Source organism: Drosophila ananassae, chromosome 2L, assembly GCF_017639315.1.
Source record: "Drosophila ananassae strain 14024-0371.13 chromosome 2L, ASM1763931v2, whole genome shotgun sequence".
Lineage (NCBI taxonomy): Eukaryota > Metazoa > Arthropoda > Insecta > Diptera > Drosophilidae > Drosophila > Drosophila ananassae.
The window spans coordinates 25,571,339-25,586,326 of record NC_057927.1 but is presented as its reverse complement, the minus strand read 5'-3'; the positions used below and the strand labels follow the sequence as shown (position 1 = coordinate 25,586,326).

The window sequence follows — 14,988 nt, the reverse complement described above, 5'->3', positions numbered from 1 at the left end:
ACTAACACAATTATAGTTTAATGCATTTATGTCTAACATAAAAACAATCCGGTTTTTTTGTGCAATTATTTTTTAGTACGGAATAAATCATATATTTTGTTCAATTTAAAGTTCTTCTTTATTTATAAAAAAACCCATTAAATATGGGGAAATTAAAAAGCTTAGTAAGAAATTCCGGTGTTGTCGCGGATCCATTCCAGATAGCCAGTGGTACGGCTGAAGACAGCGGGGTGTCCGGCCATGCAGCCAGCACCGGAGCCGAAGGAGGTGACGCCCACGAGACGGTTGCCGTCGTGTGTGACCAGAGGGCCGCCGGAGTCACCGCCGCAGGTGGACTTGCCACCGGAGGTGTTGATGCAGATCATGTTGTCGTGGAGAGACCAGAAGCGGCTGCATTCATCTTGGGACATGATCTGAACGTCAACGCTCTGGAGCCAGTCGGGCAGAGGGCTGCCGTCGTAGGTGCCGCCCCATCCGGAAGCCACGGCCCAGTGGCCGGCGTAGCCGTTGTAGCGGTCGTTGAAGCTGGGCAGCTCCACCTTGTTGACCAGGTGCCAGAAGTCGACGTGGGGGGTGCGGATCAGGGAGATGTCGTTGTGGAGGTTGCCGCTGTTATAGTGGTGGTGCTGGATGATGTCGCCACGGCCCACCCAGTGGGTGTACTGGGGCTGGGTGCGGATGCTGGCGCCGTAGTTGATGGTCACGCCATCGGCGCCGTTGGTGCAGTGAGCAGCGGTCAGTACCCAGGTGTTGCCAATGATCGAGCCACCGCACCACCAGTTACCACCATTGCCGCTGAAGAGCAGACCGACAATGTAGGGCACCTTGCCCTCGTAGGCGGGGTAGCCGTTGGTAATGCGACCCTGGATGTCCTTAACGGGCACTGGGGTCAGCTTTCCCTCGGCGGAAGGAGAAGCGGGAGCGGGAATAGCCGAAGCTGCGGCCACGGCCAAGGCCAGGAATACGAACAGTTTCATCTCGGTTGAGTCTTACAACTGACTTGGTTTTTCCACTTCGACCAACCGCTTTTATACCAAATTTTCAGCTCTTATCAGGTCGGCAAAGAAGTGCCATTCTTGAATGTAAAAATAGGCTGATTGTAAAATTTTTGGCTATGACAAGTTAGCCGGCTGATAAAGTGGCCTGAATTATGACATCCGAAGAAGAAAGGGCAAGCTATATAAAATTGAGCACTATCGTAAAAATAAAAACGCAATATGTACTAATACAATGTATTTTATAATAAAACCTACTTATTAGCCTTGATCATGCGATCATAGATTTGAAAATGAGTTTGCCCAGTTTGCCTTAAAGTACTCAAAAATGCCTTAAAAAGTAACCTAAATTGTATAAATACTACAGAACTAATGCACAAAATATCTACTTCATTCAGTCCAGATTCATTACTTCTATAATATTATGTAGATTTTAGAGTTGTATCGTTCTGAATAGCGTCTACATAAAAGAAATGACAATTACGTTGAAAACGAATCGAAATAATAAATATTATGTGTAATTATATATAAAAAAATTATCTAAATATATATAGAACTAAACGTAAATATATTAAGATAAGATTTCAAATAATATAATAATGGTAATTAAATTTGGTTTAGGAATATTAAAGTTTCTTATTTATTTTTACAAACAAGTCAATTATCAATGACCAAGTTTACTTTTATAGGGACGCCCGACTATATCCTAGAGCTGTCATATACCTGGATAATCGAAATTGGCATAACTTTGTTATCTTTGAACTTAGCTGGATGGGAATTTCCACGGAACTCCTATTTTCATTTTTGGAAACCTTATTCGTTCTGCCAAATTCCATAAGGATTCGCCGACTATATTCTTTAGCTGTCATATAAATGAACGATCGAAAATGGCACAACCTTGCTATTTTAAGAAAAGCTTCGGGCATTTCCATGTTTTTTATTAGAAAAGAACATATTTATAAGAACATTTTTTTAACAAAATTGATTTGATGGTGAAATCCTCATAAGGATCCGCCAACTATAAACGATTAACTGCAAGCGTATATTAACTTCGGCTCAACTTTCCTCTTTTATTATTATAACAAACAATTCAATTATCAAAGAACAAGTACAAACCATATTTTATACCGCCGTATCTGGCTTAAAGCTCTCATGGTCGAAAGTTGGCAAAATATTAGTTTTTAGCACCTTTCCATATATTGTAAACCATTTTTGATTAGAATGTCTGTTCTAAGCTGGAACGCGGATCTTGAAAATGATAAGATTTAACTCAACACTCACCATTTTCACGAACCTTATGAATGAAATGACTATCAATGAATAAATACGACAATCTAGCATAATCAATCATTTAAACCCTTGCGGAGGGTATTTTATTTGGTCGAAAGTATGCAACGCAATGAACAGCCCTCCGAACCTCTAAAATATGTATATTATTAAACAGGAACACCTCCTGAGCAGAAACTTACGCACGCAAACTTTTCTCTCAGTTTCAAAGCTATCGTCTTCAAACTTATCTAAAATGCTTTTAAAGGATTATATCCTTTAGCTAATTATAGCAAAGCAATCGGCAATGTCACAGTTGATTTTTTAATAATAGAAGCTTTGGACTTTTTCAAAATTTATTTAATAGGAAATGGATTTTAAAATGAAATTATCATGAGAATCGGCAACATCCGATTCGATATACATATATATTTTATAATATAAGTTGCTACTTAACTGCAAGAGTATATCAATTCGACTCCTCCCAAGGTTAGCTTTCCTTTCTTATTCTTATTATTTTTTTCCCATATTTCGGATGTCATATTTCAGGCCACTTTATCAGCCGGCTAACTTGTCATATTTTTACAATCAGCCGATTTTTACATTCAAGAATGGCACTTCTTTTTCGACCTGATAAGAGCTGAAAATTTGGTATAAAAGCGGTTGGTCGAAGTGGAAAAACCAAGTCAGTTGTAAGACTCAACCGAGATGAAACTGTTCGTATTCCTGGCCTTGGCCGTGGCCGCAGCTTCGGCTATTCCCGCTCCCGCTTCTCCTTCCGCCGAGGGAAAGCTGACCCCAGTGCCCGTTAAGGACATCCAGGGTCGCATTACCAACGGCTACCCCGCCTACGAGGGCAAGGTGCCCTACATTGTCGGTCTGTTGTTCAGCGGCAACGGTGGTAACTGGTGGTGCGGTGGCTCGATCATTGGCAACACCTGGGTACTGACCGCTGCTCACTGCACCAACGGCGCCGATGGCGTGACCATCAACTACGGCGCCAGCATCCGCACCCAGCCCCAGTACACCCACTGGGTGGGCCGTGGCGACATCATCCAGCACCACCACTACAACAGCGGCAACCTCCACAACGACATCTCCCTGATCCGCACCCCCCATGTCGACTTCTGGCACCTGGTCAACAAGGTGGAGCTGCCCAGCTTCAACGACCGCTACAACGGCTACGCCGGCCACTGGGCCGTGGCTTCCGGATGGGGCGGCACCTACGACGGCAGCCCTCTGCCCGACTGGCTCCAGAGCGTTGACGTTCAGATCATGTCCCAAGATGAATGCAGCCGCTTCTGGTCTCTCCACGACAACATGATCTGCATTAACACCTCCGGTGGCAAGTCTACCTGCGGCGGTGACTCCGGCGGCCCTCTGGTCACACACGACGGCAACCGTCTCGTGGGCGTCACCTCCTTCGGCTCCGGTGCTGGCTGCATGGCCGGACACCCCGCTGTCTTCAGCCGTACCACTGGCTATCTGGAATGGATCCGCGACAACACCGGAATTTCTTACTAAGCTTTTTAATTTCCCCATATTTAATGGGTTTTTTATAAATAAAGAAGAACTTTAAATTGAACAAAATATATGATTTATTCCTTACTAAAAAATAATTGCACAAAAAACCGAATTGTTTTTATGTTAGACATAAATGCATTAAACTATAATTGTGTTAGTCAATACTGGATCAATAAAAGAGGAAATAATCTATATTTAGGAACATATTGACATAATAATTCTACCGGACTATAAAATACAAACGTTTTTATGTTCAACAAGGTTTATACAACAAAATGGTCCGCTTCTTTTGTTCACACTAGAGTACACCTACTCTTATTAAATCACTTAGAGATACCAATTAATTACTTAATTCAAATATCTTGTATTAACAGTGTGAAGGGGCTGTAAATGACACGAAAATTTTAAGAAACAATTGGAGGATTATTTTCATTGAATTCAAAATCATTTTGTGCCTGTCTAGTAATCAAATCCATATAATTTATATATTTAACACAACTGATAAGTTAAATTATAAATATGTGTGACCGATGAAGCGCCGATCCTCCTGATGACTTCATTATAAAAACTATTTCCTAATAAACAAATGTCAAAAAAGTGAAGCTTCTATTAGTAAACATCAAGGCTGGGCCATTGCCGTTCGTTTAGCTATATCTCAGCTAAAGGATATATTCCTTTAAAAGGATGGGCGATAAGTTTGAAGACGATAGCTTTGAAACTGAGAGAAAAGTTTGAGTGCCTAAGTTTCTGCTCAGGAGGCGATCCTGTTTAATAATATACATACTTTAGAGGGTCGCAGGGCTGTTCATTGTCTGTCTCCAAGCTTCATGTTAGCTAAAACTGGGAGTGCTTCTTTTCGTTGCTTGAACCTGACCAGAGGATTTTTACTCCTTTTTACTCCTTCTTGTCACAACTCCTTAGGGATTGTTGGGAACAAAGCTAGTCGTCCGAAAGCGGTCTTGTCACTGACCAGCAGCGATTGCACCGGTTTGCAGAAGAGGAAGACCTTCAAAGGGGAGAAAGCCAAGTTCATGAACATGGTGGATAAAGCTGTAACACCTTATGATTTGGCCTCGGCTACTTCATATTGTATTCCGAGCAATTATGCTCTTTTTTAACCAGGGCCACCGACCCGTGACTGTTCGGAAGTCAAAAGTAGTGTCCTTGTTGGCAAGGTACCTGACCGGAGACTGTGATAATTTCTGGTATCACGGGAACCAGAGCCCACGGAACTTGATCCGTCCTGGCTATGGTTGAGGCCCCTTAGAGAGCTACGTGGTGGCTGTGGTTTATCACCCAAATGCGGGTAGAGCCCTTAGATTCAACATGGAGCTGCATTATACAACCGGGTGCCCTGATCCTACAGATCGGAAGGGGTTTAGATAGGCCTCCATCCTTAACCGAGGATTAGGTCGTGACCCGAATAGATTCGAGGAAGAATGACAGTGCCAATGCCATCCGAGTCTACGATACGAGTGTACGATTTTCTCATCAGCGCTTCGAGTTTATCATTTAAAATATTGCTTAAAACTCGTTTTTAAATTTTTCGAGGGGCTTCTTTAGGGGCTTTCCTGTAATGGTGGATTTTCCCACTTTGTCCACTTCCGTTTGCCTTAGATCTTCCAATTTACCTCCTTCTGTCATCAGTCTTTCAAATAGCGTCACTTCTCATTTAAAGTATTGCTTAAAACTTGGTTTTTAATTTTACGAATTTTCAAAAGTAATACTTCCAGACAAATGAGGAAAACTCATTAGAAAATTAATTACCGCTTGATTAAGGCCAAGAAGTACGTTCTATTACGAAATAAGTTGTATTAGTAAATATTGCTTATTACGTGTTACGTGCTAATTTCATTGTTTGTATATTAACAAGCCCTTTCTTCTTTGGATGTCATATTTTAGGCCACTTAATCAGCCGGCTAACTTGACATTGCCAATTTATTTTATTTACAATCAGCCTATTTTTACATACCAGAATGGCACTTCTTTGCCGACCTGATAAGAGCTGAAAATTTGGTATAAAAGCGGTTGGTCGAAGTGGAAAAACCAAGTCAGTTGTAAGACTCAACCGAGATGAAACTGTTCGTATTCCTGGCCTTGGCCGTGGCCGCAGCTTCGGCTATTCCCGCTCCCGCTTCTCCTTCCGCCGAGGGAAAGCTGACCCCAGTGCCCGTTAAGGACATCCAGGGTCGCATTACCAACGGCTACCCCGCCTACGAGGGCAAGGTGCCCTACATTGTCGGTCTGTTGTTCAGCGGCAACGGTGGTAACTGGTGGTGCGGTGGCTCGATCATTGGCAACACCTGGGTACTGACCGCTGCTCACTGCACCAACGGCGCCGATGGCGTGACCATCAACTACGGCGCCAGCATCCGCACCCAGCCCCAGTACACCCACTGGGTGGGCCGTGGCGACATCATCCAGCACCACCACTACAACAGCGGCAACCTCCACAACGACATCTCCCTGATCCGCACCCCCCACGTCGACTTCTGGCACCTGGTCAACAAGGTGGAGCTGCCCAGCTTCAACGACCGCTACAACGGCTACGCCGGCCACTGGGCCGTGGCTTCCGGATGGGGCGGCACCTACGACGGCAGCCCTCTGCCCGACTGGCTCCAGAGCGTTGACGTTCAGATCATGTCCCAAGATGAATGCAGCCGCTTCTGGTCTCTCCACGACAACATGATCTGCATTAACACCTCCGGTGGCAAGTCCACCTGCGGCGGTGACTCCGGCGGCCCTCTGGTCACACACGACGGCAACCGTCTCGTGGGCGTCACCTCCTTCGTATCCGGTGCTGGCTGCATGGCCGGACACCCCGCTGTCTTCAGCCGTACCACTGGCTACTTGGAATGGATCCGCGACAACACCGGAATTTCTTACTAAGCTTTTTTATTTCCCCATATTTAATGGGTTTTTTATAAATAAAGAAGAACTTTAAATTGAACAAAATATATGATTTATTCCTTACTAAAAAATAATTGCACAAAAAACCGAATTGTTTTTATGTTAGACATAAATGCATTAAACTATAATTGTGTTAGTCAATACTGGATCAATAAAAGAGGAAATAATCTATATTTAGGAACATATTGACATAATAATTCTACCGGACTATAAAATACAAACGTTTTTATGTTCAACAAGGTTTATACAACAAAATGGTCCGCTTCTTTTGTTCACACTAGAGTACACCTACTCTTATTAAATCACTTAGAGATACCAATTAATTACTTAATTCAAATATCTTGTATTAACAGTGTGAAGGGGCTGTAAATGACACGAAAATTTTAAGAAACAATTGGAGGATTATTTTCATTGAATTCAAAATCATTTTGTGCCTGTCTAGTAATCAAATCCATATAATTTATATATTTAACACAACTGATAAGTTAAATTATAAATATGTGTGACCGATGAAGCGCCGATCCTCCTGATGACTTCATTATAAAAACTATTTCCTAATAAACAAATGTCAAAAAAGTGAAGCTTCTATTAGTAAACATCAAGGCTGGGCCATTGCCGTTCGTTTAGCTATATCTCAGCTAAAGGATATATTCCTTTAAAAGGATGGGCGATAAGTTTGAAGACGATAGCTTTGAAACTGAGAGAAAAGTTTGAGTGCCTAAGTTTCTGCTCAGGAGGCGATCCTGTTTAATAATATACATACTTTAGAGGGTCGCAGGGCTGTTCATTGTCTGTCTCCAAGCTTCATGTTAGCTAAAACTGGGAGTGCTTCTTTTCGTTGCTTGAACCTGACCAGAGGATTTTTACTCCTTTTTACTCCTTCTTGTCACAACTCCTTAGGGATTGTTGGGAACAAAGCTAGTCGTCCGAAAGCGGTCTTGTCACTGACCAGCAGCGATTGCACCGGTTTGCAGAAGAGGAAGACCTTCAAAGGGGAGAAAGCCAAGTTCATGAACATGGTGGATAAAGCTGTAACACCTTATGATTTGGCCTCGGCTACTTCATATTGTATTCCGAGCAATTATGCTCTTTTTTAACCAGGGCCACCGACCCGTGACTGTTCGGAAGTCAAAAGTAGTGTCCTTGTTGGCAAGGTACCTGACCGGAGACTGTGATAATTTCTGGTATCACGGGAACCAGAGCCCACGGAACTTGATCCGTCCTGGCTATGGTTGAGGCCCCTTAGAGAGCTACGTGGTGGCTGTGGTTTATCACCCAAATGCGGGTAGAGCCCTTAGATTCAACATGGAGCTGCATTATACAACCGGGTGCCCTGATCCTACAGATCGGAAGGGGTTTAGATAGGCCTCCATCCTTAACCGAGGATTAGGTCGTGACCCGAATAGATTCGAGGAAGAATGACAGTGCCAATGCCATCCGAGTCTACGATACGAGTGTACGATTTTCTCATCAGCGCTTCGAGTTTATCATTTAAAATATTGCTTAAAACTCGTTTTTAAATTTTTCGAGGGGCTTCTTTAGGGGCTTTCCTGTAATGGTGGATTTTCCCACTTTGTCCACTTCCGTTTGCCTTAGATCTTCCAATTTACCTCCTTCTGTCATCAGTCTTTCAAATAGCGTCACTTCTCATTTAAAGTATTGCTTAAAACTTGGTTTTTAATTTTACGAATTTTCAAAAGTAATACTTCCAGACAAATGAGGAAAACTCATTAGAAAATTAATTACCGCTTGATTAAGGCCAAGAAGTACGTTCTATTACGAAATAAGTTGTATTAGTAAATATTGCTTATTACGTGTTACGTGCTAATTTCATTGTTTGTATATTAACAAGCCCTTTCTTCTTTGGATGTCATATTTTAGGCCACTTAATCAGCCGGCTAACTTGACATTGCCAATTTATTTTATTTACAATCAGCCTATTTTTACATACCAGAATGGCACTTCTTTGCCGACCTGATAAGAGCTGAAAATTTGGTATAAAAGCGGTTGGTCGAAGTGGAAAAACCAAGTCAGTTGTAAGACTCAACCGAGATGAAACTGTTCGTATTCCTGGCCTTGGCCGTGGCCGCAGCTTCGGCTATTCCCGCTCCCGCTTCTCCTTCCGCCGAGGGAAAGCTGACCCCAGTGCCCGTTAAGGACATCCAGGGTCGCATTACCAACGGCTACCCCGCCTACGAGGGCAAGGTGCCCTACATTGTCGGTCTGTTGTTCAGCGGCAACGGTGGTAACTGGTGGTGCGGTGGCTCGATCATTGGCAACACCTGGGTACTGACCGCTGCTCACTGCACCAACGGCGCCGATGGCGTGACCATCAACTACGGCGCCAGCATCCGCACCCAGCCCCAGTACACCCACTGGGTGGGCCGTGGCGACATCATCCAGCACCACCACTACAACAGCGGCAACCTCCACAACGACATCTCCCTGATCCGCACCCCCCATGTCGACTTCTGGCACCTGGTCAACAAGGTGGAGCTGCCCAGCTTCAACGACCGCTACAACGGCTACGCCGGCCACTGGGCCGTGGCTTCCGGATGGGGCGGCACCTACGACGGCAGCCCTCTGCCCGACTGGCTCCAGAGCGTTGACGTTCAGATCATGTCCCAAGATGAATGCAGCCGCTTCTGGTCTCTCCACGACAACATGATCTGCATTAACACCTCCGGTGGCAAGTCTACCTGCGGCGGTGACTCCGGCGGCCCTCTGGTCACACACGACGGCAACCGTCTCGTGGGCGTCACCTCCTTCGGCTCCGGTGCTGGCTGCATGGCCGGACACCCCGCTGTCTTCAGCCGTACCACTGGCTATCTGGAATGGATCCGCGACAACACCGGAATTTCTTACTAAGCTTTTTAATTTCCCCATATTTAATGGGTTTTTTATAAATAAAGAAGAACTTTAAATTGAACAAAATATATGATTTATTCCTTACTAAAAAATAATTGCACAAAAAACCGAATTGTTTTTATGTTAGACATAAATGCATTAAACTATAATTGTGTTAGTCAATACTGGATCAATAAAAGAGGAAATAATCTATATTTAGGAACATATTGTCATAATAATTCTACCGGACTATAAAATACAAACGTTTTTATGTTCAACAAGGTTTATACAACAAAATGGTCCGCTTCTTTTGTTCACACTAGAGTACACCTACTCTTATTAAATCACTTAGAGATACCAATTAATTACTTAATTCAAATATCTTGTATTAACAGTGTGAAGGGGCTGTAAATGACACGAAAATTTTAAGAAACAATTGGAGGATTATTTTCATTGAATTCAAAATCATTTTGTGCCTGTCTAGTAATCAAATCCATATAATTTATATATTTAACACAACTGATAAGTTAAATTATAAATATGTGTGACCGATGAAGCGCCGATCCTCCTGATGACTTCATTATAAAAACTATTTCCTAATAAACAAATGTCAAAAAAGTGAAGCTTCTATTAGTAAACATCAAGGCTGGGCCATTGCCGTTCGTTTAGCTATATCTCAGCTAAAGGATATATTCCTTTAAAAGGATGGGCGATAAGTTTGAAGACGATAGCTTTGAAACTGAGAGAAAAGTTTGAGTGCCTAAGTTTCTGCTCAGGAGGCGATCCTGTTTAATAATATACATACTTTAGAGGGTCGCAGGGCTGTTCATTGTCTGTCTCCAAGCTTCATGTTAGCTAAAACTGGGAGTGCTTCTTTTCGTTGCTTGAACCTGACCAGAGGATTTTTACTCCTTTTTACTCCTTCTTGTCACAACTCCTTAGGGATTGTTGGGAACAAAGCTAGTCGTCCGAAAGCGGTCTTGTCACTGACCAGCAGCGATTGCACCGGTTTGCAGAAGAGGAAGACCTTCAAAGGGGAGAAAGCCAAGTTCATGAACATGGTGGATAAAGCTGTAACACCTTATGATTTGGCCTCGGCTACTTCATATTGTATTCCGAGCAATTATGCTCTTTTTTAACCAGGGCCACCGACCCGTGACTGTTCGGAAGTCAAAAGTAGTGTCCTTGTTGGCAAGGTACCTGACCGGAGACTGTGATAATTTCTGGTATCACGGGAACCAGAGCCCACGGAACTTGATCCGTCCTGGCTATGGTTGAGGCCCCTTAGAGAGCTACGTGGTGGCTGTGGTTTATCACCCAAATGCGGGTAGAGCCCTTAGATTCAACATGGAGCTGCATTATACAACCGGGTGCCCTGATCCTACAGATCGGAAGGGGTTTAGATAGGCCTCCATCCTTAACCGAGGATTAGGTCGTGACCCGAATAGATTCGAGGAAGAATGACAGTGCCAATGCCATCCGAGTCTACGATACGAGTGTACGATTTTCTCATCAGCGCTTCGAGTTTATCATTTAAAATATTGCTTAAAACTCGTTTTTAAATTTTTCGAGGGGCTTCTTTAGGGGCTTTCCTGTAATGGTGGATTTTCCCACTTTGTCCACTTCCGTTTGCCTTAGATCTTCCAATTTACCTCCTTCTGTCATCAGTCTTTCAAATAGCGTCACTTCTCATTTAAAGTATTGCTTAAAACTTGGTTTTTAATTTTACGAATTTTCAAAAGTAATACTTCCAGACAAATGAGGAAAACTCATTAGAAAATTAATTACCGCTTGATTAAGGCCAAGAAGTACGTTCTATTACGAAATAAGTTGTATTAGTAAATATTGCTTATTACGTGTTACGTGCTAATTTCATTGTTTGTATATTAACAAGCCCTTTCTTCTTTGGATGTCATATTTTAGGCCACTTAATCAGCCGGCTAACTTGACATTGCCAATTTATTTTATTTACAATCAGCCTATTTTTACATACCAGAATGGCACTTCTTTGCCGACCTGATAAGAGCTGAAAATTTGGTATAAAAGCGGTTGGTCGAAGTGGAAAAACCAAGTCAGTTGTAAGACTCAACCGAGATGAAACTGTTCGTATTCCTGGCCTTGGCCGTGGCCGCAGCTTCGGCTATTCCCGCTCCCGCTTCTCCTTCCGCCGAGGGAAAGCTGACCCCAGTGCCCGTTAAGGACATCCAGGGTCGCATTACCAACGGCTACCCCGCCTACGAGGGCAAGGTGCCCTACATTGTCGGTCTGTTGTTCAGCGGCAACGGTGGTAACTGGTGGTGCGGTGGCTCGATCATTGGCAACACCTGGGTACTGACCGCTGCTCACTGCACCAACGGCGCCGATGGCGTGACCATCAACTACGGCGCCAGCATCCGCACCCAGCCCCAGTACACCCACTGGGTGGGCCGTGGCGACATCATCCAGCACCACCACTACAACAGCGGCAACCTCCACAACGACATCTCCCTGATCCGCACCCCCCACGTCGACTTCTGGCACCTGGTCAACAAGGTGGAGCTGCCCAGCTTCAACGACCGCTACAACGGCTACGCCGGCCACTGGGCCGTGGCTTCCGGATGGGGCGGCACCTACGACGGCAGCCCTCTGCCCGACTGGCTCCAGAGCGTTGACGTTCAGATCATGTCCCAAGATGAATGCAGCCGCTTCTGGTCTCTCCACGACAACATGATCTGCATCAACACCTCCGGTGGCAAGTCCACCTGCGGCGGTGACTCCGGCGGCCCTCTGGTCACACACGACGGCAACCGTCTCGTGGGCGTCACCTCCTTCGTATCCGGTGCTGGCTGCATGGCCGGACACCCCGCTGTCTTCAGCCGTACCACTGGCTACTTGGAATGGATCCGCGACAACACCGGAATTTCTTACTAAGCTTTTTTATTTCCCCATATTTTAATGGGTTTTTTAATAAAGAATAATTTTGAATTGGACGAAATATCTATTTAACTTACTAAACAGTAGTTTTGATTTAAATCAGACCTAGTGAATAAAAAATGAACGATGGATAAACCGGATTGTATGTTTAGAAAATACAAAATGTTCCACGGCCGTGCGACATAACGCTGTTAACCGTTTCTACTTGTTAAAAAATAAGTCCCATTAATGGACCCTTTGAACAAATTGTAAGAAAAAAACGTTTAGAATCGGGGTTGGAGTTAAAGAGTCTCACTCAGAGAAAATTATATATTTTTTTTTTGTTTAATTTTGATCAGGTTATTTACTAAATCTTTGCCTAAGAGCTTAGAAACAGAATTTTGGATATTTGTCAATTTGATTTTTCACTTTGATTAACCGTATTGTTCGTCGTGCCTTTTCTGTTTTCTGCTTTAACTTTTATTTTTATTAAGGAAGGTGAGCTAACTAAAAAATTGCATCTGGGAGATTTGTATTCGTTTCTATTCTATATTCCTATTCTAAAAAAAATTGACTTACAATAAATCTAAATCGGATTCGGATTAAATCGGAACTTTTAACACGGCTTAAAAGGCAATAAAATGGTTACCTAAAATTCACCCTAAACACGATAGCAGCTTTTGTTTACATTCGTTTAATTCCTTCAATAAATCAATTACACAGGCCGACAATTTCCAACTTTTTTTTTCCTCCACGCATAATTTTACCTGCTCCATAATCTTTAGGCTCCCCTGAACCAAAGTCCAGAACAAACATAGGTTCTATCACCCACCGTTTCCGCGGTACACCTAAGAGAAGAAATTGATCAAATTTTACCATATATTGAATTATGTAGGCCGTGTAATGGCTATGACCATCATTGTTTCCAGTACATTTCATGTTTGAAATGTATGTGTACCAACTAAAATTAAAAAATGGTATCTAGCAGTTACCATATCTTTGGAATACTCATCCAAAGTTGAAATCTCAGATTTTCTACGTTAAGTTTTGGTCTTCTATGATTTTTCCCCAAACATTTTTCTATGGAAGATTTTTATTTTCTTATTGAAATCAGTAGATCATACCATGTTTTAATTTTGGATTTAAGGAAAAACTCGAAATAATTTTATTGAATTTAATATAGGTGGTTCAACAATATTTTCTTCAATTAAATTGGAGTTTTTAATCTCATATTTTCAAAAAGTCATGGCTATCTACAACTGTTTCTATATTCAAAACGTATCTATTGCAGGTTCAGCTTGTTTAGTAAAGCTTTACAGAAGTTGTAGATAGCCATGACTTTTTGAAAATATGAGATTAAAAACTCCAATTTAATTGAAGAAAATATTGTTGAACCACCTATATTAAATTCAATAAAATTATTTCGAGTTTTTCCTTAAATCCAAAATTAAAACATGGTATGATCTACTAATTTCAATAAGAAAATAAAAATCTTCCATAGAAAAATGTTTGGGGAAAAATCATAGAAGACCAAAACTTAACGTAGAAAATCTGAGATTTCAACTTTGGATGAGTATTCCAAAGATATGGTAACTGCTAGATACCATTTTTTAATTTTAGTTGGTACACATACATTTCAAAAATGAAATGTACTGGAAACAATGATGGTCGTAGCCATTTCACGGCCTACATAATTCAATATATGGTAAAATTTGATCAATTTCTTCTCTTAGGTGTACCGCGGAAACGGTGGGTGATAGAACCTATGTTTGTTCTGGACTTTGGTTCAGGGGAGCCTAAAGGTTATGGAGCAGGTAAAATTATGCGTGGAGATTTTTTGCTGTTGGCCTGTGTTATTATTGACTTCCAGTATGGAGAGGCAGGCCATGACACAAACATTTCAAGAAGCACTTCGAGGAATCTTATCATTGAATGCAAAATCATTGTGTGCCTGTCTTCTAATCAAATCCATAAAATTTATACTTTTAGCATATCTGATAAGTAAAACTATAAATTATTTGGACAATCTCTTAAGTAAGCAGTAAATCAGTGTTAAAAAGATTGTTTTTTTTTTTCATTTCATTCATGAAGTTCGTCGAAAGTGTAGAGTTAAATCTTATCATTTTTATATTCTGACTTAGTGGGGAACATAAATTTTAATCAGAATTTTTTACACAATTTATGGAAAGGTGCTCGAAACGAAGTTGTGATTCACACTCCATGCGGCACTTTATGAAATCATCTACCAAATGCATTTTTGCATGCAAAAATGCTCTCCAGTTTCAGTCAAATGCAATATTGTTGTCGTTTTTGCCGTCGCCTCGTGCCACCCTTTTAGCATATCGGGCCAAATCGAATTTTCCGCAGGCGCCACAAAGTACGCAACCAAATGCGGCAGATGCAAGGCTGAACAGTAAGGCGATTTGTATCCACTCACCCATGCAAACACACAGATACTCACCCACACAGTAACACTGCTGTACATCCCAGTATCGGTTAACAGGCGATGCAGCTGAAGCTCCTCTTACCGCACTTGATGGATGAGCCCTCCGGC

General features: G+C 42.4%; 5 protein-coding genes across 5 annotated transcripts; 4 read left to right on the top strand and 1 right to left on the bottom strand.

Annotated features, from left to right (window-relative positions):
* Positions 1-94: 94 nt before the first annotated feature.
* Positions 95-1,030, bottom strand: LOC6505555 (serine protease 1). Its single transcript, XM_001964672.4, has one exon. The coding sequence runs from the start codon at positions 975-977 to the stop codon at positions 162-164; it is 816 nt and encodes a 271-aa protein (XP_001964708.1). The 5' UTR covers positions 978-1,030; the 3' UTR covers positions 95-161.
* Positions 1,031-2,916: 1,886 nt separating this feature from the next.
* On the top strand, positions 2,917-3,880 carry LOC6505974 (serine protease 1). Its single transcript, XM_001964673.4, has one exon. The coding sequence runs from the start codon at positions 2,970-2,972 to the stop codon at positions 3,783-3,785; it is 816 nt and encodes a 271-aa protein (XP_001964709.1). The 5' UTR covers positions 2,917-2,969; the 3' UTR covers positions 3,786-3,880.
* A 1,925-nt stretch (positions 3,881-5,805) lies between these two features.
* Positions 5,806-6,866, top strand: LOC6505975 (serine protease 1). The gene has a single exon (XM_001964674.4). The coding sequence runs from the start codon at positions 5,859-5,861 to the stop codon at positions 6,672-6,674; it is 816 nt and encodes a 271-aa protein (XP_001964710.1). The 5' UTR covers positions 5,806-5,858; the 3' UTR covers positions 6,675-6,866.
* A 1,828-nt stretch (positions 6,867-8,694) lies between these two features.
* On the top strand, positions 8,695-9,658 carry LOC6505976 (serine protease 1). Its single transcript, XM_032449712.2, has one exon. The coding sequence runs from the start codon at positions 8,748-8,750 to the stop codon at positions 9,561-9,563; it is 816 nt and encodes a 271-aa protein (XP_032305603.1). The 5' UTR covers positions 8,695-8,747; the 3' UTR covers positions 9,564-9,658.
* A 1,925-nt stretch (positions 9,659-11,583) lies between these two features.
* On the top strand, positions 11,584-12,516 carry LOC116654519 (serine protease 1-like). Its single transcript, XM_032449670.2, has one exon. It carries the CDS (start codon positions 11,637-11,639, stop codon positions 12,450-12,452), a length of 816 nt encoding a protein of 271 aa, XP_032305561.1. The 5' UTR covers positions 11,584-11,636; the 3' UTR covers positions 12,453-12,516.
* Positions 12,517-14,988: the final 2,472 nt, after the last annotated feature.